Source organism: Sus scrofa, chromosome X (genome assembly GCF_000003025.6).
Source record: "Sus scrofa isolate TJ Tabasco breed Duroc chromosome X, Sscrofa11.1, whole genome shotgun sequence".
Classification (NCBI taxonomy): Eukaryota; Metazoa; Chordata; class Mammalia; order Artiodactyla; family Suidae; genus Sus; species Sus scrofa.
The window spans coordinates 43,778,339-43,803,533 of NC_010461.5; the positions used below are offsets into that span (position 1 = coordinate 43,778,339).

General features: G+C 45.9%; 1 protein-coding gene across 1 annotated transcript in view; it reads left to right on the plus strand.

Moving 5' to 3' along the window:
• The window catches only part of CLCN5 (chloride voltage-gated channel 5), a gene marked incomplete at its 5' end in the record, with an annotated part of 30,457 nt that continues 5,939 nt past the window's right edge, over positions 678-25,195 (plus strand). Inside the window, 7 exon segments of the mRNA NM_214139.1 lie at positions 678-831; positions 6,194-6,293; positions 11,100-11,287; positions 16,893-17,015; positions 18,150-18,356; positions 22,850-22,930; positions 23,163-23,705. Coding sequence (NP_999304.1) covers positions 727-831; positions 6,194-6,293; positions 11,100-11,287; positions 16,893-17,015; positions 18,150-18,356; positions 22,850-22,930; positions 23,163-23,705 — 1,347 coding nt within the window.

Below are 25,195 nucleotides of genomic sequence, written 5' to 3' on the forward strand. Positions count from 1 at the left end.
GTTCTGTCACTTCAGCTGTACAGCAACATGAGCCAGTCATGTATATATACATGCTTTTTCTCCCATCATCCTCCAGCAAGTTCCATCGCAAGTGACTAGATAGAGTTCTCTGTGCTATACAGCAGGATCTCATTCAAGCTCCTGTCTTTTGTATCATGGATCCTTTCCCACTACACTTATTGTCACGCTCATCTGTCCCTTTCCATTCACGCTGCCTTGAGATGCTCATAATTTCGTGCCTAAATCACAGAAACCTGAATGAGATACATGTGCCTACCATGTGGTTATTTTGTAGGTTAGGGTCTGATCGTTTAAGGGCACCTTCACTTCTTGGTGCTCAGAAAGGGAGGTACGAAAAATGTCCAGTGTTGGAGTTCCCCTCGTGGCACAGTGGAAACGAATCCGACTAGGAACCAGGAGGGTGCGGGTTCGATCCCTGGCCTCGCTCAGTGGGTTAAGGATCCAGTGTTGCCGTGAGCTGTGGTGTAGGTTGCAGACTAGGCTTGGATCCCGTGTGGCTGTGGTTGTGGTGTAGGCCAGTGGCTACAGCTCTGATTAGACCCCTAGCCTGGGAACCTCCATCTGCCGAGGTTGCGGCCCTGAAAAGACAAAAGACAAAATAAAAAAAAAAAAAAGTCCAGCATCTGAAGTACTAACGTCTGTTTTCTGTTCAATACAGAGGACAAGTCGTACAATGGTGGAGGACTAGGTTCTTCATACAGGATGATGGACTTCTTGGAGGAGCCAATCCCTGGCGTGGGGACCTATGATGATTTTAATACAATTGACTGGGTGAGAGAGAAGTCTCGAGACCGGGATAGGCACCGAGAGGTAAGAGGAAAGATGCTGTGCAAGTGAGTGTTAGGAAACATCAGGAGAGGAAGTTGAAGATTATATGTATATGTATGTTCTTTATATGTATTCTTTCACTCAACCCAGGAGGTGGCCGAATCTGTTTTCTATTGGCAATGTAGGGTTTTAGTTTTTAATGTATTTCAACTTTTTGGGGGGTCTTTTTAGGGCCGCACCTGCAGCATATGGAGGTTCCCAGGCTAGGGATCGAATGAGAGCTGTAGCCACTGGCCTACACCACAGCCACAGCCATGCAGGATCCGAGCCGTTTCTGTGACCTACATCACAGCTCACGGCAACACTGGATCCTTCACCCACTGAGCGAGGCCAGGGATGGAACCTGTGTCCTCACGGATGCTAGTCAGATTCATTTATTCTGAGCCATGATGGGAACTCCTAGTTTGATTTTTAAGGCATCTGGTATATGTTTGTTTGTTTGTTTTTGCTTTTTAGGGCCCCATGTGTGGCATATGGAGATTCCCAGCCTAGGTGTCGAATTGGAGCTACAGCTGCTGGCCTGTGCCACAGCCACAGCAATGCCAGATACCAGCCGTGTCTGTGACCTACACCACAGCTCATGGCAATGCCGGATCCTTAACCCACTGAGCGAGGCCAGGGATCGAACCTGCATCCCCATGGATACTAGTCGGGTTCGTAACCTGCTAAGCCACGATAGGAACACCCTGGTATGTGATTTTGAAAAGAATTTATATGGAATGATGATTTATCTTCCAATAGTAAGTAGCTGAAAAGGATCCTGGGGTATAAAGGCCTTTGCAGAAAGGTGAAAATGAAGTTGGTGGGAGGGACCAAAATGCACTTCAAAGGTCTTCCTTCCCCATCTCCTCTCTTTCATGGTTTTCCCTTGAAGCAGGATTTTTTAGAACTAAGAAAAGTAAATGGGCTCTAAAGGAATAAAAAAAAAATCTTCTCAGAGCCTTAGTGTTTGCTGAAGCTTACAGGATAAACCCGTGATTATAGGTCTTGTACAGCCATAAAACCAAAGCAAATTTATGCATTCAATGCAAACAAAACCGCAAGGCCAATCACATATGAATTAAGGATATTAATGATAGTTAATAGATGGTACTTAGGGCTATGGCCGAGTTTCTTTTGAATATGACAAGAGACTCTCCCTACTTTGCTCTTTTCAAACTGCTGTGAAAACTTCTTGGAGTTTCCATTGTGACTCAGTGGTTAATGAACCCGACTAGGATCCATGAGGATGTGGGTTCGATCCCTGGCCTCGCTCAGTGGGTGAAGGATCCAGCATTGCCGTGAGCTGTGGTGTAGGTTGCAGATGCAGCTCAGATCCTGCATGGCTGTGGCTGTGGTGTAAGCCGGTGGCTATAGCTCCGAATGGACTCCTAGCCTGGGAACCTCCATATGCCACAGGTACAGCCCTAAAAGGCAAAACAAACAAACAAACAAACAAACAAAACAGAACAAACCAAAAAAACACCTTCTCAGAGCAGTCCACCAAGGTCATTTGCCTTTAACTTACTGCTGTGTATCATTTAAGTTAGGGAATCAAATTTCTGGTTTGTGTAAGGAGCACATGTAGAGCTTATTCAAAAGGTGTGGCCTATCATTGTACAACTATAAATGTAATAAACTCGTTGAATAATAAATAAAAACAAAAACAAAAAGTAGAGCCCCAGCCGCAGTCATCCTGATTCAGTAGCTGATCCTCTAGGGAAACCTTTCTTCAGCCAACAGTAGGTATTATTTTTTTTTCTTTCTTACTATTTTTCTTTTTTTTGTCTTTTTGCCATTTCTTGGGCCACTCTCCCGGCATATGGAGGTTCCCAGGCTAGGGGTCGAATTGGAGCTGTAGCCGCCAGCCTGTACCAGAGCCACAGCAACGTGGGATCCAAGCTGTTTCTGTGACCTACACCACAGCTCACAGCAACGCCAGATCCTTAACCCACTGAGCGAGGCCAGGGATCGAACCTGCAACCTCATGGTTCCTAGTTGGATTCGTTAGCCACTGCGCCACGATGGGAACTCCCTCTTACTATTTGTTTTGAGTCCAAATTTCAAATATGATTTTTTGGGAGTTCCCATTGTGGCTCAACAGTTTCAGGATCCAACGTTGACTCTGTGAGGATGCAGGTTCAATCCCTGGCCTCCCTCAATGGGTTAAGGATCCCATGTTACCACAAGCGGCAGCCTAGGTTGCAGAAGAGGCTCGGATCTGGCGTTGCTGTGGCTGTGGTATAGGCTGGCAGCTGCAGCTCCAAGTTGAGCCCTCGCATGGGAACTTCCATATACCACAGGTGTGGCCATAATAAAATAAATTTGGGAGTTCCCATTGTGGCTCAGTGGTTAACAAATCCGACTAGTATGCATGAGGTTGTGGGTTTGATCCCTGGCCTCGCTCAGTGGGTTAAGGATCCGGTGTTGCCATGAGCTGTGGTGTAGGTTGCAGACACAGTTTGGATCCTGAGTTGCTGTGGCTCTGGCGTAGGCTGGCAGCTGCAGCTCCGATTGGACCTCTAGCCTGGGAACCTCCATATACTGTGGGCATGGCCCTAAAAAGACCTAAAAAAAGAAAAAAAGACCAAAAAATTTTAATTTTTGAAGTTGACTCCATTCTCTCCCGAATTCATGACGTTCTCCTCTCTGACCTGAGGGAATCACCTGAGTAGTCAAGTTCAAGATCCCCTTTCCTTCTTCCCCAGCTCCTGACTCGCTTTCTTTCTCATGGACCCCCTGAACCCAGGAGTAAGATTGTCCCAGATTCAGGTTTTGAGAAATGTCTTTATAATCCCTGGATTTGTCATAATCCCACCAAGTTTTCTTCTCCTAACTCAGAAGGGTGATCTCTAGAAAATGTTTTTTTTTTTTTTACTAAGATTTTGCTATTTGGGGAGTTCCCCTCGTGGCACAGTGGTTAATGAATCTGACTAGGAACCATGAGGTTACAGGTTCGATCCCTGGCGTTGCTCAGTGGGTGAAGGATCCGGCATTGCCGTGAGCTGTGGTGTAGGTTGCCGACTCGGCTCGGATCCTGTGTTGCTGTGGCTCTGGTGTAGGCCAGCGGCTGCAGCTCCGATTCAACCCCTGGCCTGGGAACCTCCATATGCTGCGGGAGCAGCCCTAGAAAAGGCAAAAAGCCAAAAAAAAAAAAAAAGATTTTGCTATTTGGGAACACACACACATATTCTTTCTATTATATCAATTCATTCATCAGGCTTTATTTTATTTTATTTTATTGCCTTTTCTAGGGCCGCTTCCTGCGGCATATGGAGGTTCTTAGGCTAGGGGGTCTAATCGGAGCTGTAGCCACCAGCCTACACCACAGCCACAGCAACGCAGGATCCGTGTCACATCTGCGACCCACAGCACAGCTCATGGCAACGCCAGATCCTTAACCCACTGAGGAAGGCCAGGGATCGAAACCACAACCTCATGGTTCCTGGTCGGATTCTTTAACCACTGCACCACGGTGGGAACTCCCATTCGTCAGGCTTTAAAACATAGACTCTTACGGCTTTAGAATTTTTGCTCTCTGTAAATCAGAGTTCATTTTGTCACTTGCTAATTCCACATGTTATTCAGGTTGTAAAAGCCACTTGTGATATGCCAAGGGCACATTTCTCATGATATCAAAATGGCTGCATCTGAGACACATTTTATCAGCTAATAATAATTCAAAATCAATTAAAATGTGTTTATCATTTGTTCAAAGGAGACCTGCTTTTTCTTTTTTTTTAGCATGAACTATTCATCATCTAGATGGAAACACTGTCCCAGGGAAAAATGTCACCTCATCTCCTTTTCAGCACTTACATTGGAAACGTAAAGGCATAGTTCAAAATGAATTTTTATTTTATTTTATTTTATTTGTTTATTTTTATTTTTTTGCTTTTTAGGGCCACAGATGTGACATATGCAAGTTCCCAGGCTAGGGGTTGAATCAGAGCTGCAGCCACCGGCCTATACCTCAGCCACAGTAACTCGGGATCAGAGCCACATCTGCAACCTACACCACAGCTCACGGCCACACCTTAACCTTTTAACCCACTGATCGGGGCCAGGGATTGAACCCGAATCCTCATGGATATTAGTCAGGTTCGTTTCCGCTGAGCCATGATAGGAACTCCTGAATTTATTTATTTATTTTTTTTGAAGGAGAATAAAAAGAGCTTTATTGCTTTGCCAAGCAAAGGAGGTCACAGCAGGCTAATGCCCTAAAGACCGTGCCCTCTCCAAATCAATGTTTAAAGTGCTTTTACATTTTTATAGTAATTTTTACTTGTGCTGTCACTGTAGATCAAGACGGGGTAGCTATGCTATGGTTCCAAAGATAAGAAATAGAGGTACAGAGAAGGGAGAAGTACCAGTGACAAAGCTGTCAAAATGCTTGGTTTTGTTTTGTTGTTGTTGTTGTTTTGTCTTTTTGCCATTTCTTGGGCTGCTCCTGCGGCATATGGAGGTTCCCAGGCTAGGGGTCGAATCTGAGCTATAGCCACTGGCCTACGCCAGAGCCACAGCCACGCAGGATCCAAGCCGAGTCGGCAACCTACACCACAGCTCACGGCAACGCCGGATCCTTAACCCACGGAGCAAGGGCAGGGACCGAACCTGCAACCTCATGGTTCCTAGTCGGATTCGTTAACTGCTGCACCACGACGGGAACTCCAAAATGCTTAGTTTTGAAATGTGAGCATTGCAAGGTTAAATTGACAAGGGTAGAGCCTAAAAGGTAAAAAAAAAAAACCCACAAAGTTTCTGCACCTCTTGATAGCCACACCTATTCCCAGCAGGCTTTTGAAAATGCAAAGCATCATCCCTGCCATCATTTGGCATCTATGATCGATCACCATACAGTTAGGGGTTTGTGGGATCGAGTCTTGGAATGTGCCTGACCTGGGAAGTAAACCTCCAACCGTACTTTCACCACTGACATAAGCCTATGTTTGCTTATTCTTTGAAAAACAATCAGACTATTTGCTGTGAGTCAAGAGACCATCTTTGGAATATCTGAGGGTCCAGGTCAGAAAGAGACCACTGCCATAAGCAAACCACACTGATGCCATAGGAAAATAGCAGGTGAACAGAGCTGCCCTGAAGCGGTACCTGTAGGAATCGCAGTCCTGCAGATGAAGGTGGGGTGCAGTTAAGACAAGGTTCAATACACTGCCAAGTTCTCAGTGATGTTGGTTTAGCCAAAGATGCTTTGAGAAAGTAACTCCACATTGGTCTCTATTACCAAAGAATAGGTTTGTCTTTGTGTGTGTGTGTGTGTGTGTGTGTGTTTACTGTATTGCACATTTTGAGGTGAAGAAGCCAGGGTGTGCGAAGAAGGTATCAATGTTTTCTCATTTCTCCTTAGATTACCAATAAAAGCAAAGAGTCAACATGGGCCTTAATTCACAGTGTGAGCGATGCTTTTTCTGGCTGGTTGCTGATGCTACTTATTGGGCTGTTATCAGGTATGGCCAACTATGTTAGCTTTCTAACCCAATCTCCTAAAAGCGTGGTGTGCCCTTCCCCCCAAGTCATGAACTGAATTGAAGGCTGCCCTTCAGCATCTCCCTATGTGAAAGGAACTGCTAGGGGACCTTTTGGAAGCTTGATGTCCCCATCAGTAAAGAAGGGTTCATACCTCATATCCTTCCTTAAATAAATGGGGTTTAATGAGGAAATGCATTCAAATATGTTTGTGTGCTATTAAGATACTGTATCCATGTTAACGTGCTATTAGCAGTGCCTTTTGGTGCCTGTCTTGAGGAAGAGCCTTTCCATTGGAGGCTGTTTTTTGTTTTTGTTTTTGTTTTTCTTTTTAGGGCTGCACCTGCGGCGTATGGAAGTTCCCAGGCTAGAGGTTGGATCAGAGCTGCAGCTGCTGGCCTGTGCTACAGCCACAGCCACACAGGATCTGAGCTGCGTCTGTGACCTACACCGCAGCTCACAGCAATGCTGGATCCTTAACTCACTGAGCAGGGCCAGGGATCGAACCTCATGGGTGCTAGTCAGGTTTGTTACTACTAAGCCACGATAGGAACACCCCCCTCCGCCCCCCCCCCTTTTTAACACATATGACAAGGGGTTTAGGAAAGAAGATGTAGAGAGGACTTCCTGAGAGATTTTTGTCGCTATTTCATTCTTTCTTCTTTTTTTGGCTACACCCATGGCATATGGAAGTTCCCAGGCCAGGGATTGAATCTGAGCCACAGCCGCAGCAACGCCAGATCCGTAACCCACTGCACAAGGATGGGATCGAACCTGCACTTCCACAGCCACCCAAGCCACTGCAGTCAGGTTCTTAACCCACTGCACCACAGAGGGAACTCCTATAGCTTTCTTAAATATCCATTTTCTCATTTGGGGGTAAAGAAAAGCATGTCAGATATGGCTCCTGGGCTCAAGGAGCCTACACTCTTGTCCTTTCATGGTGGCTGGTGAGTGGGATGGTACCATCTTTTCCTGTTCCCTCCATCAATCTCCCAAGCCACTCAAGATAATACACATTCTAACTAGGAACGGTACACTTGCTATACAGTAAAGCTTTTTTATTTTATTTTATTTTTTTTTGTCTTTTGTCTTTTTAGGGTCACACCCATGGCATAAGGAGGTTCCTGGGCTAGGGGTCAAATCAGAACTACAGCTGCCAGCCTACGCCACAGCCACAGCAATGCCAGATCTGAGCCACGTCTGCGACCTACACCATAGCTCACAGCAATGTCGGATCCTTAACCCCCTGAGTGAGGCCAGGGATTGAACCTGCATCCTTATGGATGTTAGTCAGATTCATTTCCACTGAGCCACGATGAGAACTCCTATGCAGTACAGTTTTTTTTAATTTTTTTATTTTATTGTCTTTTTCCCTTTTCTAGGGCCACTCCTGTGGCATATGGAGGTTCCCAGGCTAGGGGTCGAATCGGAGCTGGAGCCATCGGCCTACACCAGAGCCACAGCAATGCGGGATCTGAGCTGCGTCTGCAACCTACACCACAGCTCACGGCAACGTCAGATCCTTCACCCATGGAGCAAGGCCAGGGACCGAACAGGCAACATCATGGTTCCTAGTCAGATTTGTTAACCACTGAGCCATGACGGGAACTCCAATCTAGAGGTAATTCTTGAGCCGTGGGGTGTCAAATGATCACAGTAAGTGAGAAGTGTTTCATCCATAGCTGAGGGTTCAAAGATTTTCTGGGCCCGGGGTCAGTAAGCTTTTTCTCTAAGTGAGTATTTTAGGCTTTGTGAGCCAAATAGTCTATATACCACAAACATAGTCATAGACAGCAGATAAAAAAACAAGGTGGACTGTGACCAAGAAAAACATTACTTAAAACCATAGAAGCAATGGAGTTCCCATAATGGCTCAGCGGTTAACGAATCTAACTCGTATCCATGAGGATGCAGGTTCGATCCCTGGCCTTGCTCAGTGGGTTAAGGATCCAGTGTTGCCGTGAGCTGTGATGTAGGTCGCAGACGTGGCTCGGATCCAGCATGGCTGTGGCTGTGGCGTAGGCCGGTGGCTCTAGCTCCGATTCGACCCCTAGCCTGGGAACCTCCATATGCTGTGGGTGTGGCCCTAAAACGACAAAAAAAAAAAAAAAAAAAAAAAACCAAAAAACAAACAAACAAACATGGAGGCAGGAGTTCTCTTGTGGCCCGGCAGGTTAAGGATCCAGCATGTTCACTGCAGTGGCTTGGGTCACTGCTATGGTGCAGGTTCATTCCCTGGCCTGGGAACTTTTGCGTACCGTGGGTGCAATCAGAAAACCCCCCAAAAAACATAGAGGCAGATTTGACCCTCGGGCCATAGTTTGCCAACCCATGGTGTGTGCTGTGAACACTGCCCCTTCTCTGGCTCGCACAGAAAAGAGGAGTTGGTTCTGGATGATTTCGAGCCAGCTAATGATAGGCTGAGTGGCCTGTAATGTCAGGTACTGCAGAGAGGCTGGCGAGAAGGAAGGGGGCTGAGAAAAGGTCACTGCTTTGGCAGTTAGGAGGATATCTGAAATATTGTCTCAGTATAAATATTAGGAGCCAGTTTTCAAGGGGATGGACCATTGTAGACATTCTGCAGATACTGGGTAGTCAGTGAAAGGAAAGGAGGTCCAGATGCTCGAAACGGTAGCATGGACAAGGGGAAGCATTTCATTCTTTAGGGTTGGGAAACCCACTAAAAATTTTTTTAACCAGGGGGAGTTCCCGCTGTGGCTCAGTGGGTTAAGAACCCAACATAGTGTCCATGAAGACGCAGGTCGGATTCCTGGCCTCACTCAGTGGGTTAAGGATCCAGCATTGCCAGAGACTATGGCTCAGATCTGGCCTTTCTGTGGCTGTGGTGTAGGCTGGCAGCTGTAGCTCAATTTGACCCCTAGCCTGGGAACCTCCATATGCCGCAGGTGCGGCTGTAAAAAGAAAAAGAAAATTGTGACCAGGGAAGAAAGAGCCTATTGGGAAAAGGAGAAGGAGACGTGGAAGGGAAGATAGGATTGCGGGAGCCGATGTTAGGTGGAATAACACACACGTGTGAACCAGCCAGAGCATGAGCCGAACTTTTGAACATCCTGTTCATTTTCTGAATCCAGGCAGTAAGTGCAATCGGAGTTGGAAGGAAGGAACGGCAGGGGCTGGAGTGGCCAAGAATAGGTGTCAAACAACGTGTTAAATTCGACATAATTCCAGTATGTCAATAACCTATGTTAACACTCGTAGCACCTCCCAAACATACCCATGACCCAGCCTGCAGTCCGTTGGAACGTAGGCATAATAGTCTCAGCTTTTTAATGTATGTCTTGTCCCTAGGTGGTCGGTGAATATTTTTCTTTCCTTCGTACACACAGCGTATTTTGTTTTTTAAGCATCGGAGAGCAATAATGGAAGCAGTGTGTCTGAATGCAGGAACAGTCTCGGAATTCGGGGGCTATGAATTTTATGATGTCTTTGCGATTTCCCTAAAGCACCATTCTAGACCATTTAATTTCTTTATGCCAGAGTTTCTTCATCTGGACAGCAGAAATGATGAGAAGGCCAGAATCGAAAGTGCTATCACTCTCTTAACCCTATCAGTCTATTAGCCACGGTGCATATAAGTCCCCATTCACGGTTCATTTTCTCCTAATTTTCTCTGAGGAGTGCTGTGTGTGAAATATTATTTGCTCCTTCTCCCTAAGGAAACTTCCGAATGTTCACGTCCCAGGCTCAGGAGTCTTCAGCCCGTCTACAGCTTCATCTAAGCTTCCACGTACATCACAGTTGGTGCTTTTATAAACTTACTTCCCTTAGCCTACCATGCCTTCCTGCATCACTCAAATTCCCTTGTCCCTGAAGCCAAATTGCTATTCAGACTGAGCCCTTCTCATAGTCATCAGCTGCCCTCTGCAAGCCATCTCCAATAAAAATAATATTCTTCAATGTAGGCAATTTACATTTTCTCAGTTTTATGTGTAAAGGGAGCGTGAAATAATCTTTAATAAATGTGACCATCTTTTTTTTTTTTTTTTTTTTTTTTTATCTTTGCTGCATTCTCGGCATGAAGAAGTTCCCAGGCCAGGGACCAAACCTGTGCTGCAGCAGCGACCCGAGCCTCAGCAGTAACAAGGCTGGATCCTTAACCACTGGGCTGCCAGGGAACTCCTAACATGACTGTCTTTATGGATTAGTATGCATCACCTCTTAAGTCAAAGCAGAGTCTTTGCCACATGGAGCAGCTAAAAGTCAAATCCACACCGCTTGTTCCCACCCACCCACTTTGCTCTCCCCTAAATTTTCCCCATAGAAAGACAGTGTTTAATGCAGGCAGTGTTTTGTTTTTCCCCCTCTTGAACAGGCATTTAATAATAGGTAACTTCTACTAGAGATGCTAGGTGAAAAGCTAACAGGCGGACACTCAGAAGGAGGTTGCAGATGGAATGAGAAATTACAGACTTGTCCATCATTTTTTTTTTTTTTTTCGTCTTTTTGCCTTTTGAGGGCCGCTCCTGTGGCATGTGGAGGTTCCAGGCTAGGGGTCAAATCGGAGCTGTAGCCGCTGGCCTACGCCACAGCCACAGCAACGTGGGATCCCAGCCGCGTCTGCAACCTACCCCACAGCTCACGGCAACGCCGGATCCTTAACCCACTGAGCAAGGCCAGGGATTGAACCTGCAACCTCATGGTTCCTAGTCAGATTCGTTAACCACTGAGCCACGATGGGAACTCCATACTTGTCCATTGTTTTGATCCTTTTTCCCTTATTACCTCTGACGACTGTGGCCTTTCCTTCCCTCCCCTCAAATCAGGTTCCCTAGCTGGCTTGATTGACATCTCTGCTCACTGGATGACAGACTTAAAAGAAGGTATATGCACAGAGGGACTCTGGTTTAACCATGAACACTGCTGCTGGAACTCCAAGCACGTCACCTTTAAAGACAGAGATAAATGCCCTGAGTGGAATAGCTGGTCCCAGCTTATCATCAGCGCAGATGAGGTAATGTGTTGTGAGGATTTCTGAACCACTGCCTTCTCTTCTTAGATTTACTTCATTGCATACATTGTCCTTGTTGGCAATTGCAGAATCTTCCTTTCCTTTTCGTGAAAAAAGGGGAACCAGTGCCAGCTGCTTTTCTCTGTGGTTTAGGTGCAACCCTGTTTCTCTCTTGACATGTGGAGTTGTTTGATGCTTACACAATAACTTAGATTTTTTGCTTGTTTTAAACGAGCCTGGTGTTTCTCCTTAGCTGTTAGGACACCATGTGACTGAATCTATCTTTCTCTAGTGATTTCAATAGAAATGTCAAAGTCGGAGTTCCCATGGTGGTGTGGCGGAAATGAATCCGGCTAGGAACCGTGAGGTTGCGGGTTCGATCCTTGGCCTGGCTCAGTGGGTTAAGGATCTGGCATGGCCCTGAGCTGTGGTGTAGGTCACAGACGCGGCTCAGATCCCGCGTTGCTGTGGCTGTGGCGTAGGCCAGCAGCTACAGCTCTGATTGGACCCCTAGTTTGGGAACCTCCGTATGCCTCGGGTGCTTCCCTAAAAAGCCAAAAAAAAATTAGAAAAAAGAAATCTTAAAGTCAGTCAACAGGTAAGCTATAATTTGTAACAAAGGACGGAGTGGGTTAAAAATGCATTTATTGTATAGACTCCAAAAGCAGTTTTTCCCTGAGCATTGCATTAGAACATTAAAAATATTATGGCGTGTTCCATAGCAAAATAACAGAAACCCTGGAGTAAAATTGCCCATAGTCCCATTTTGAGGTTAAATTAAAATTTTCATTAGTCTTGTTTTCTCGCTTATCTTTTTCTTTATTTCTTTCTTTTTTTTTTTTTTTTTTTTTGTCTTTTTGTCTCTTTGTCTTTTCTAGGGCTGCTCCCACGGCATATGGAGGTTCCCAGGCTAGGGGTCTAATTGGACCTGTAGCCATTGGCCTATACCACAGCTCACAGCAGCGCCGGATTCTTAACCCACTGAGCAAGGCCAGGAATCAAACCCACAACCTCATGGTTTCTAGTCGGATTTGTTAACCACTGAGTCACGACGGGAACTCCTCGATTATCTTTTTCAATGTAAAAATGATTTTCTTGGTTCCTTACCTTTCTGTTACCATTTGGTGTGTATGTTAGATCTCTCCTGCAAAAAAAAAAAAAACAAAAACAGAAGCACACAGGAGTTCCCATTGTGGCACAGTGGGTTAAGAATCCGACTGCAGGAGTTCCTGTCATGGCTCAGTGGCAACGAATCTGATTAGTATCCATGAGCTCGCAAGTTTGATCCTTGGCCTCGCTCAGTGGGTTAAGGATCCAGCACTGCTGTGGTGTAGGTCGCAAATGCGGCTCAGATCCCCTGTTGCTGTGGCTGTGGTGTAGGCCAGCGGCTATAGCTCCAATTTGATCCCTAGCCTGGGAACCTCCATATGCTGTGGGTGCGGCTCTAAAAAGACATAAAAAGGATTCTGACTGCATTAGCTTGGGTCACTGCGGAGGTGCGAGTTCACTCCCTAGTCTGGTACAGTGGCTTAACGTATCTCCATTGCCGCAGATGTGGCGTAAATCACAGCTGCAGCTCAGATTCATTTCCTGCCCAGGAACTTCGATGTGTCACAGGTGCAGCCGTAAATTTTTTTTTTTTTTTTTTTTTAAAGCACACAAGGAGTTCCCGTCATGGCTCAGTGGTTAACGAATCCTACTAGGAGTCATGAGGTTTCTGGTTCCATCCCTGGCCTCGTGCAGTGGGTTAAGGATCTGGCATTGCCGTGAGCTGTGGTGTAGGTTGCAGATGTGGCTCGGATCCGGCATTGCTGTGGCAGTGGTGTAGGCCAGCGGCTGTATCTCTGATTAGACCCCTAGCCTGGGAACCTCCATATACCACGGATGTGGCCCTAGAAAAAGACAAAAAGACAAAAAACAAAAACAAAAAAAGCACACAAAACATCCCTCAAATCTCAATTCCCTCTGTGGTGCAATGGGATCAGTAGTATCTTTGCAGCACTGGGATGCAGTTTTGATCCCCAGCCCAGCCTCGTAGGTTAAGGATCTGGCATTGTAGGTCGCAACTGCAGCTCAGATCTGATCCCTGGCCCAGGAACTCCATGTACCCCCCGGGCAGCCAAAAAAGAAAAAAAAAGTAAGAAGATAATAAAGTCAGAAATAAGAGTGTTACGTACATATCTGACTATGCATATTGGCTTTGGGAAAGAATTCAATAAAATGGTCAGATACGTTCTAAATATGTGAGAGGGTTTAAGTCTGCGCTTCTCAAACTGGGGTAAGGTCAGCGTACCAGAGGGTATGGGAAACCTCAGGGTACATGCCACGTGCCTTCCCAGATTATCAGGTTTTCCTGAATATTTGGAAGAAATGTTTTTCAGAAATTAAATGTAAGAGTCATTCAAAAGGAATGCAAAATTCTCATGTTTAAGATAAAACAAAATCTTATTTCAGCTCTGCTCCTGGGTGCTCCACCCTCTATCTTCTCTCTTAGATTAGGAGTACATGCTTGGATAGAAAAATTTGAGATGCCCTGGAATTTAGGATGAGAGTGTGTGTGTGTGTGTGTGTGTGTGTGTGTGTGTGTGTGTGTGTGAGAGAGAGAGAGAGAGAGATGCCCTTGTTTTTTTTTTTTTTTACTCTTTTATATATATATATATATTTGCTGTACCCTTGACATGTGGCAGTTCCTGGACCAGGGATCAAACCCATGCCACAACAGTGACAATACCATATCCTTAACCTACTGCACCACAAGGGAACTCCTCTGGCTTTCCTTTTAATGAATGAAATCCTTGCCTGGGCAAAGAGTCTGTTGGCTTTTTATTTTATTATTTATTTATTTATTTATTTTTGCTTTTTCCAGGTGGCACCCATGGCATATGGACGTTCTCAGGCTAGGAATCCAATTGGAGCTGCAGCTGCTGGCCTACACCACAGCCACAGCAATGCAGGATTTGAACCGCATCTGCAGCCTATACCACAGCTCATGGCAACGCCAAATCCTTAACCCACTGAGTGAGGCCAAGGATCAAACCTGCATCCTCATGGATACTGGTTGGGTTCTTTTCCACTGAGCCATGGTGGGGACTCCCAAGAGTCTGTTGGCTTTTAAGAAGAGTTATCCTGCTGAGAACTTGGCCTCCTGTCTCTGCCTCTAGCCAGTTTCAACCACTTTCCCTTTCATTCCCTTTCCCTCTTTGTTTCCTGCATCTAGAGTCTTCTTCCTCTCTGGCTACATTTGTTAAGGCCAAGAGAGAATTTGTTCCTCTGAAGGACTAAAATAATGAAAAACCTGTGTCAAAATCATAACTCAGAAAAATTGTGAGCATTTTGGTTCTCCTTGCTAAAGAGACGAATTATTTTGTCTAAGTCAATGAATTGCTTTGATAAGGTTTTAGGCTTTGAAAATTCGAGAATGGGAGTTCCCTTCATGGCTCAGTGGTTAACAAACCCGACTAGGATCCATGAGGATGCAGGTTCTATCCCTGGCCTTGCTCAGTGGGTTAAGAACCTGGCGTTGCCGTGAGCTGTGGTGTGGGTTGCAGACTTGGCCCGGATCCTGCATTGCCATGGCTGTGGCTGTGGCCAGCAGCTGTAGCTCTGATTCAACCCCTAGCCTGGGAACTTCCATATGCCTCAGGTGCGGCCCTAAAAAGAAAAAAAAAGTCAAGAGTCCTTTGAGCTTTGTGTTTCATGTAATTTAAGTGCGTTTCACCTTCTTATTATTTATTTATTTATTTATTTATTTATTTATTTATTTATTTATTTTATTATTTTCCCACTGTACAGCAAGGGGGTCAGGTCATCCTTAGATGTATACATTGCAGTTACAGTTTTTTCCCCCACCCTTTCTTCTGTTGCGACATGAGTATCTAGACATAGTTCTCAATGCTATTCAGCAGGATCTCCTTATAAATCTATTCTAGGTTGTGTCTGATAAGCCCAAGATTATTTCTATCAGCACGCATAATCTGCTAATGTTCAAGATCTTTTTTTTTTTTTTTCCAGTAAGGCATAGCCGTTTGCAAGTGCTTTAATGTTGGCACATCCTTATTAGTGCTCAAAATTAGATTTCTTTTCTAGCAGACTTCATTATCATGGGGGATAGTCTCATAAATATATTCTCTCCATTTTTAAAAATAGCTGTCGCGGAGTTCCCATTGTGGCCCGGTGCGGTTAAGAACCTGGCATGCTGTCCGTGAGGTTGTGAGTTTGATCCCTGGTCTCGCTTAGTGGGTTAAGGATCCAACGTTGCTATGGCTGTGGCAAAGGCTGGCAGTTCAGCTCCGATTTGACCCCTAGCCCTTGAACTTCCATATGCCAAGGTGCAGCACCGCCCACTCCCCCCCCCATAACTATTTCTGCTTTATTCTTTGGCATAGCTGGCATCTCACTGGTTTTGTCTGATGGTCAGAACCCCAAACTTCCTACTGCATCTTTTTGTTGCTGAGTTGACTCAGCAACTACACCTTTGCTAATACTGTACAAAATTCTCTCAAAGATGTGGTCCTCTCTATAGAAGGCAATTGGGATTTGGGGTTTTTTTTTTAGATCTTTTTTGTTTAACATTTAATTTTTTATATTAAAAATTTTTGATTTTTACAAAGTATTTGTTTATTTTAAGAAAAACACCCAGGAATTGTAGATACTCTAACCTCCTATGAGACCTTGGTAGCAAGGTAGGTAGTAGCCAATGATGAATTTAGTGCAACCTCTGAGCCAGTCCTCACTTCATAGGTATAGCCAAGGTTCAGCCATTCCAATGAAAGGGCTGTTAAGGCCCCCCCTTTTGTCTTTTTGCCATTTCTTGGGCCGCTCCCACAGCATATGGAGGTTCCCAGGCTAGGGGTCCAATCGGAGCTGTAGCCACCGGCCTATGCCACAGCCACGGCAACTCGGGATCCGAGCCACATCTACCACCTATACCACAGCTCATGGCAACAACGGATCCTTCACCCACTGAGCAAGGCCAGGGATCGAACCCACAACCTCATGGTTCCTAGTCAGATTCATTAACCACTGAGCCATGACGGGAACTCCTGTTTTTTTTTGTCTTTAAGGCCATGCCTGTGGCATATGAAAGTTCCCAGGCGAGGGGTTGCATCAGAGCCACAGCCACAGCAACACCAGATCTGAGCTTCATCTGCGACCTACACCACAGTTCCCAGCAACACCAGATCCTTAACCCACTGAGTGGGGCCAGGGATCGAACCCGAATCCTCATGGATACTAGTTGGGTTCATTTCCGCTGAGCTGCAACAGGAACTTCAGGGCTCTTAAGCCTCTTAATAAAGTGCCAGCGTATCATGTATATTTGACTACAGAATCTGTCGAAGCTCTCACAGAGAGAGTGAATTTGCTTCTTTATTCTTGTGCATCCTTAGAAGCCATTGTCACTTTCCTTTGGCTTTAGCAAAGGAAGCGGGCTGACTGCGTTTCAGTGGTTGCTTCGCTGGCCATCTGGGAAGGAACATCTTGAACAATTCAATATTGTTTTTTTTTTTTTCTGACCTCCTCTGCTGAAAACCCATTACTCAGAAGAACTCATGGAGGCTGTCTGAGCTAAAACAAATTTCTTTCTTTCTCCCCCCCCGCCCCGTTCCAGGGCGCCTTTGCCTACATAGTCAATTATTTCATGTACGTCCTCTGGGCTCTCCTGTTTGCCTTCCTCGCTGTGTCTCTTGTCAAGGTCTTCGCCCCTTATGCCTGCGGCTCCGGAATCCCTGAGGTAAGTCTCTAAAATGGGATGCTAACGATCATGCATCCTTTTCAGTTCAAACCGTTTAATATGTACTCCAGCATAAACCACAATTGCATAGTAAACAGCATCAGATGCCGAGGCACGCTAGGGCCTCTCTCCCAGCCTGGGCTACCTGGACATTAATAAAAGGGAGTTGATTCCTAGCCTCCTGTGGGTTCCTGCTGAATCAGGTCCCTGAAGACCTCCCCGACTCCCTACCCAAGAATCTCCTAGGGTAGATCCAGATTCTGGCCTGCAAAAATGGTGGTACTGTCCATTTGTTCGAGCAGAAGACATCAAACTATTTTGCTGCATTTGCTGCAATATGATTTGGGCTGGAAGGAGAGTGATTAAATCCCTCGTTCTAGGGACTTTGGGTTTCGATTGCTTGACCGTGACTGAAACCCCTGAGATTTTAGGTGACTGGGATGACCTTGCCCCTTTCTGTTTCCTTTTTTTTTTTTTTTTTTTTTTTTTTTCTGTTTGCCTTTTCTAGGGCCGCACCCTCAGCATATGGAGGTTCCCAGGCTAAGGGTCTCATCGGAGCTGTAGACGCCAGCCTTACGCCAGAGCCACAGCAGCGTGGGATCCGAGCTGCGTCTGCGACCTACACCACAGCTCACGGCAACACCGGATCCTTCACCCACGGAGCGAGGCCAGGGATCGAACCCGCAACCTCATGGTTCCTAGCCGGATTCATTAACCACCGAGCCACGACGGGAACTCCCCCTCTCTGTTTCCTGACCAAGTCATGGTTACAAATTTCTTGGCAGACAGTCAAGGCTCTGCTTGTCTGTAAGGATATGAGCAAGGAAAATGCCCTCCCTCTCCACCCCCGCTTTCTCGGTATACATGTACTCCCAGTACTTGCAATACTCCCTTGCCCAGTTGTCACTTGCCCCCTTGCCCACCCCCCAAAAAGGACCATGAAGGTTTAAAGAAGAGTTTTCACTTTCTTGGGCCCCTGGGTTCCCTCCCAAACCAGGATTATCACTGTGGCTCAGGCATCGGGCTGTCACTTGTTCAAAAGGTGCAGTTTCTAAAATGAGGACCGGAGTTACCGTTTCTAAGCCTCGTTTCCTTACTTAGTCTGTATGGCACCTCTCTGTGTTTGACCTGCAGATTAAAACGATCCTGAGTGGTTTTATTATTAGGGGCTATTTGGGTAAGTGGACCCTGATTATCAAAACCATCACGTTGGTACTGGCAGTGTCATCTGGCTTGAGCCTGGGCAAAGAGGGCCCCCTAGTGCACGTGGCTTGCTGCTGTGGGAACATCCTGTGCCACTGCTTCAACAAATACCGGAAGAATGAAGCCAAGCGCAGAGAGGTAATGACAAATGGCCTTAAGAGCCTTTTTTTTTTTTTTGGTGGTGGTGGGGGGTGTTGTTGTTGTTGTGAGAGTGGGAGTGGTACAATCTTAGGATTGTTTGGGAAGGAGAGTTTGGGGACCCTACCAGTGTTAAGGCAGATACCCTTTGACCCAGCTGTCCCACTTCTAGGGATATATCCTACAGACATCCTACCATGTGTGCACAGAGGCATGTGGGGATAAAGGATGGAGCATCTGTCAACACAGTAAAAAACTGAAGCAATCAAAATGTCCATGAATGAGGGACTGATTGAATAAGCAATATTCTAGAATACTATGCACCTGGTGTTTTGTTTTGTTTTTGTTTTTGTTTTTGTCTTTTCTAGGGCTGCACCTGTGGCATATGGAGGCTCCCAGGCTAGGGGTCCAATCGGAGCTGCAGCTGCCGGCCTATACCAGAGCCACAGCAACGGGTGATCCGAGCCGAGTCTGAGACCTACACCCCAGCTCACGGCAATGCTGGATCCTTAACCCACTGAGCAAGGCCAGGGATGGAACCCACCACCCCATGGTTCCTAATCGGATTTGTTAACCACTGAGCCATGATGGGAACTCCGGGAATACTATGCAACTATTAAAGAGAAAGCTAGCACTCTGTATACTGACATGGAATGGTGGCTGTAAAATACCATTAAAGTTTCAAAAGCCAATTTCAGACTAATGTGTATAGTAAAAAATCAGTTCATATTTTTGGAAAGGGCACATATATGCACCTAGAATGAAAATGCCTGGGAAGTGGTTTTACCCCCAAGCTCTTAAGAACGTCTGCCTCTGGTGAGGGGAAAAATGAGGTGGCAGTGAGGGAAAAGTAAGGACTTTAACTTTTAATTCTATGCAAGCATGTGCTATTTCTATTACAAAATAAGCTCCAAAAACATGGGAAGATTTTTTTTTTAAAAAAGAAGTTGTTTGGAGTTCCCATTGTGGCTCAGTGGTTAACAAATCTGACTAGGAACCATGAGGTTGCGGGTTTGATCCCTGGCCTTGCTCAGTGGGTGAAGGATCTGGCGTTGCTGTGAACTGTAGTGTAGGTTGCAGATGCGACTGGGATCCCGCGTTGCTGTGGCTCTGCTGTAGGCTGGTGGCTACAGCTCTGATTCAACCCCTAGCTTGGAAACCTCCATATGGCACGGGAAGCGGCCCTTGAAAAAGGCAAAAAGACAAAAAAAAAAAAAAAAAAAAAAAAAAAAAGAAGAAGAAGTTGTTTATTTCTGTGGACGAATGTAAATTCAGCATGTGTTTTGGATGCCAGCTTTTTTACCTTTTATTTCTACCTAACGGCATGGTGCCTCAGTTTCTCTGGGTATCGAATCTCTCTCTGTCTTCTGCCTCAACCCTGCTAAATTAGTCCCACTGCAGCATCTTCGTTGTTCTCGTGTTCATGCAGCTATTAATGTGTGTATCATTTTGAGGAGGAAGAACTATTTTCTCAAATAGTTCCAAGTCATTGGTTACTTTCGTCCCACCATAATTAAGGATTTAAGAAAAAAATGGTTCTTGCTCTGTTTTCCTGGAATTACAAAGAAATCACATATGGAATGGGTCAAGACCAAGGGCATTTTGTTAGAAAGGATTTTTCACAAAATTGGAACCTAGTGATTTATTCTGAAAGCAAAACAAAACAAAATGCGCTGTAGGAGTTGCCGTTGTAGCTCAGTGGTAACTAATCTGATGAGTATCCACGAGGCTGTGTGTTTGAACTCTGGCCTCGCTCAGTGGGTTAAGGATCCGGCCTTGCCTTGAGCTGTGGTGTAGGTCACAGACGCGGCTCAGATCCCATGTTGCTGTGGCTGTGGTGTAGGCTGGCAGCTGCAGCTCCGATTCGACCCCTAGCCTGGGAACTTCCATATGCCACAGTGTGGCCCTAAAAAAAGCCAAAAAAAAAAAAAAAAAACCCACAAAAAAACAAAATTCACTGTAAGACTTGGAAGGAATCTCAAAGATGCTAAAATTTCAAACATGGGATACATTTTGATAGTTCATGGGGGAAAGTTCCTGGTAGGAGAGAGAGAGGGGGGAATCTGAGTAGCTTGTTTAGCTTATCTGTCAAGTGTAGAGGGACATAAAGGCAGTATTAAACTGGAGAGGTTGTTAGACAGGAAAAATGTACAACAGAAGCTAAAGAGATGAAGACAAAACAGTTTATTTATTTATTTATTTATTTTTGTCTTTTTTTGCCATTTCTTGGGCCACTCCCGTGACATATGGAGGTTCCCAGGCTAGGGGGTCTAATCGGAGCTGTAGCCGCCGGCCTACACCACAGCCACAGCAACGTGGTATCCGAGCCGCGTCTGCACCCTATACCACAGCTCATGGCAACACCGGATCCTTCACCCACTGAGCAAGGCCAGGGATCGAACCCGCAACCTCATGGTTCCTAGTCAGATTCGTTAACTACTGTGCCATGACGGGAACTCTGACAAAATATTTTAACTGGCAAGAGTAAAGTGTTGATTGTTGCTGGTTTTGCACGGGTAGAGGTGACTTGGAAGCTAGATTACTGGTTGCTTTTGTTCCATACAAGAGGCATTTTTGTTCAGATTGTTCCTTAGAAAATGAGAGCGGAGTTTGATTTGTCTGTTTCTACAGATGCCATATATTTCTCTAACTAAACGTGTGAATCTTTGACCATGTCATTCATTTCCTATTACTTATTTAGACTTGGTAGTTATTTATTTTTATTTATTTATTTATCTATTTATTTTTGTCTTTTTGCCTTTTCTAGGGCCGCTTCCCGCGGCATATGGAGGTTCCCAGGCTAGGGGTTGAATTGGAGCTGTAGCCACCGGCCTACACCACAGCCACAGCAACGCGGGATCCGAGCCGCATCTGTGACCTACACCACAGCTCACGGCAACGCCGGATACTTGACCCACTGAGCGTGGCCAGAGATCGAACCCACAACCTCGTGGTTCCTAGTTGGATTCATTAACCACTGAGCCACGATGGGAACTCCATTGGCAGTTATTTTTTTTCTGTTGTTCTCACCATCAGCTGTAACCCTTTTATGTCCCAGGGTCTTGTCAAAGTGGCCAGATGGTTGAGAGTAAAATAGAGATTGGAGAAGGCAGGGCATAAATATAACCTAAAATTAAAGTTAAACTGGCTGCCTTGATTCTTTCTTCTTCCTCATAAATCATCCGACGTGAAATCACTGAAATCCTCTTTCTCAAGTTCTGAGTTGAATGTCCTTATCTTTCTCAGATGAAAGCCACTGCAGCCTTGGGTTTCAAAGTCCTCCCCAGCTAGCACCAGGGATGACCTTTCCCCCCTTCATTTTCCTAGGCCATCCTGCGCTCCCAGAGAAGCCTGCCTATTTATTTTGCCAGGAACTATTTTATTCTTCGAAAACTTTTTTTTTCTCTTTTTGCTCTTTTTAGGGCCATACCCACGACATATGAAGGTTCCCAGGTTAGGGGTTGACTAGAAGCTGCAGTGGCTGGCCTGCACCACAGCCACAGCAGTGCAGGATCCGAGCTGCAGCTGGGACCTACACCACAGCTCACAGCAACGCCGGGTCCTTAACTCACTGAGCGAGGCCAGGGATTGAACCTGCATCCTCATGGATGCTAGTTAGATTCGTTTCTGCTGCACCCCAAAGGGAATGCCTGTGAGCCAGTTCTTCCTTCCGTTTTGTATCAGTAGAACCTTCTTTAAAACCTCATTTTAAAAGATCTTCCCTGTAAAGAAAGTGCTCTGTAAATACATCACTGTAAGTATTTTACTTAGGTAGTGACTAGGTCTCCAGACTCAAAAATCCATTCCTGAATCAGGAGTATTGGAGATTGGGGTGTAATTTGGAATCGGGTGTCAAGTAACTTGGAATCATGTCTAAGGAGATTGCACGGGAAAGGCCCTTCACCTGTTCCAGCATGTGAACCATGTATTCAAAATGCAGCATACAGTGTTCACTCTCAAAGTCAATATAAACTGAATTTCATTTTTGATAAGGTGGACATGGAGCATGTAAAGGTTTTTTGTTTTTCTGTGTGGTTTTTTTTTTTTTTTTTTTTTTTTTGTCTTTTTAGGGCCACACGCATGGCATATGGAGGTTCCCAGGCTAGGGGTCGAATCAGAGCTGCAGCCACCGGCCTACCCCAGAGCCACAGCAACACGGGATCTGAGCCGCATCTGCCACCTACACCATAGCTCCCAGCAGTGCCGGATCCTTAACCCACGGAGTGAGGCCAGGGATGGAACCCAAGTCCTGATGGATGCTAGTCGGGTTCGTTAACCGATGAGCCACGACGGGAACTCCTTAAGGTTTTTTTTAAAAAAATCTTTAGTAACCACTACCATTCCTTTTTTTATATATTACTCAATGAATTTATTACATTTATAGTTGTACAAAGATCATCACAATCCAGTCTAACATTCCTTTTTTTAAACATGTGATTGAAGGTTGGAAGGTAGCCTTATCCTATGAAGTAATTTTGAGTTTTGGATCGTAGGTCTTGTCAGCTGCTGCCGCAGCCGGTGTGTCTGTGGCCTTCGGGGCACCTATCGGCGGAGTATTATTCAGCCTGGAAGAGGTAACAGCTTTTATCTGTCTGTGGAACACACCCCTGATTTTGTGCCTGGAATTCTGGGCCACTGCCTCTACACGTTGCAGTTCCGACATGCACCGCCCAACTCCAGTGCTTTGCCCTGGGACCCCAGATCTCCAGGCAGTTTTCATGCCCAGCTCGACTTCCCACAGCACCGATTTTTCATCCCAGACGGGTTCTGCATATTGACTGAGTTGACCTTCTCACTGTCTTACAGGTCAGCTACTACTTTCCCCTCAAAACACTGTGGCGTTCGTTTTTTGCGGCCTTAGTGGCCGCGTTTACCCTTCGCTCCATCAACCCATTTGGCAACAGCCGCCTGGTTCTGTTCTATGTGGAGTTTCACACCCCGTGGCATCTCTTTGAGCTCGTGCCCTTCATCCTGCTGGGCATCTTTGGCGGCCTGTGGGGAGCCCTGTTTATCCGCACCAACATCGCCTGGTGTCGGAAGCGGAAGACCACCCAGTTGGGCAAGTATCCGGTCATAGAGGTGCTCGTCGTGACAGCCATCACCGCCATCCTGGCTTTCCCCAATGAGTACACCCGCATGAGCACAAGCGAGCTCATTTCCGAGCTGTTCAATGACTGTGGCCTTCTGGACTCCTCCAAGCTCTGCGATTATGAGAACCGTTTCAACACAAGCAAGGCTGCTGAGCTTCCCGACAGGCCGGCTGGTGCGGGCGTCTACAGTGCGATGTGGCAGCTGGCCTTGACCCTCATCCTGAAAATCGTCATCACTATATTCACCTTTGGCATGAAGGTGAGGAGATTCCGTTGGTCCTCGGTGGTTATGTGCGTGGCTGGAGGTTCGGAGGGCGAAGCCGGGACCTACAATTCTTATGGCTCGTTTGGCGTGTCAAGCTTCACCCAGTGTTCTCCCACCACCCCAACCCCCGCCGCCCCATCCAAGCCCTTCCCCCCCAAGCCCTCCCCCCCACCACCCCACATGTCCTCATGACTCCTTAGACAGTTGTACTGCTATGCAAAATTGTCCAAGCCTAGTTTTAGGCCAAACGCAATCCCCGCTGATGAGATTTCAAGTAGACGTGGGTCTTCTCCTTTTCTGTGGAGAGCGTATTTTGCCCCTCAAAAAGGATGGCGGGGCGTTCCCGTCATGGTGCGGTGGACACACATCCAGCTGGGAACCATGAGGTCGCAGGTTCGATCCCTGACCTTGCTCAGTGGGTGAAGGATCCGGTGTTGCTGTGAGCTGGGGGTGTAGGTCGCAGCTGTAGCTCCCATTAGACCCCTAGCCTGGGAACCTCCATATGCCGCAGGTGTGGCTCTTCAAAAAAAAAAAAAAAGGATGGCGAGGTATTTATTCCAGTGCATTTTGGATCAGAAAACTATCTGGCCAATGCATTTTTAGTCCTTATGAGGTAGCTTTTGAGTTTACCCATAAAGCAAAATCTTAGGCTGAACCAAATCAAGTTGCTGACCTTTTTGACTCCTGAAATCACAATTCCATAGGGTTCAACCCAATAGATAGCTAAATGTATTCTTACTGTGGTTTTCCACGTCCAGGTATTCCAGGAATTTCACAGGCAATCCATTTAGATGATCAAAAGCAGGCATCAGGCCAGCACCTTTTTTACTTTAAGTACCTGTTATCATTTCCACGTGTCAGAAGGAACCAGAAAGGAGAGTTTGTTAATGTATTATCCTCCTTCTTCCTTGGTTTTTATTTGTTTTTTTTTTAATTCAGCACTCACCTACCAAGGTATTTCCCTCTAAGGGAACGGCGATTAAAACCAGAAAATAAGAACCGGCCACACAGTTTAGGCAGAACTGTAATCTCTGAATTAATACCCATCTTTCTCAGCACCTGGACAGATTTGCGGTGCTTCCAGAACTCCTTTTCACCTCATGCTTCATTCTTTCTTTTAAAGTGAATTTGCAGACCATCAGATCCACCCCAATTCAAATGTATTCCAGAACCAAATACAAGCGTTTTTACTTTGTGTAATTTTATTGGCCACGCCCACAGCATGCAGAGGTTCCTAGGCCAGGGATCGAACCCAAGCCATAGCAGTGCCCCGGGCTGCTGCAGTGAAAATGCTGGATCCTTAACCTACTATGCCGCAAGGGAACTCCAAACGTAAGTTATGTTCAAATACTCTGCTCTCAGATTATCCCTGCCAACATTAACCCTCTCTTACTTAGCACAGCAAATTGAGAATGCCTCCCTGTAACCCAGGAGTCAAAAAAAGAGTGGGGAGACAGACGCTTTAGAGTTCCTTTTTGGGATAG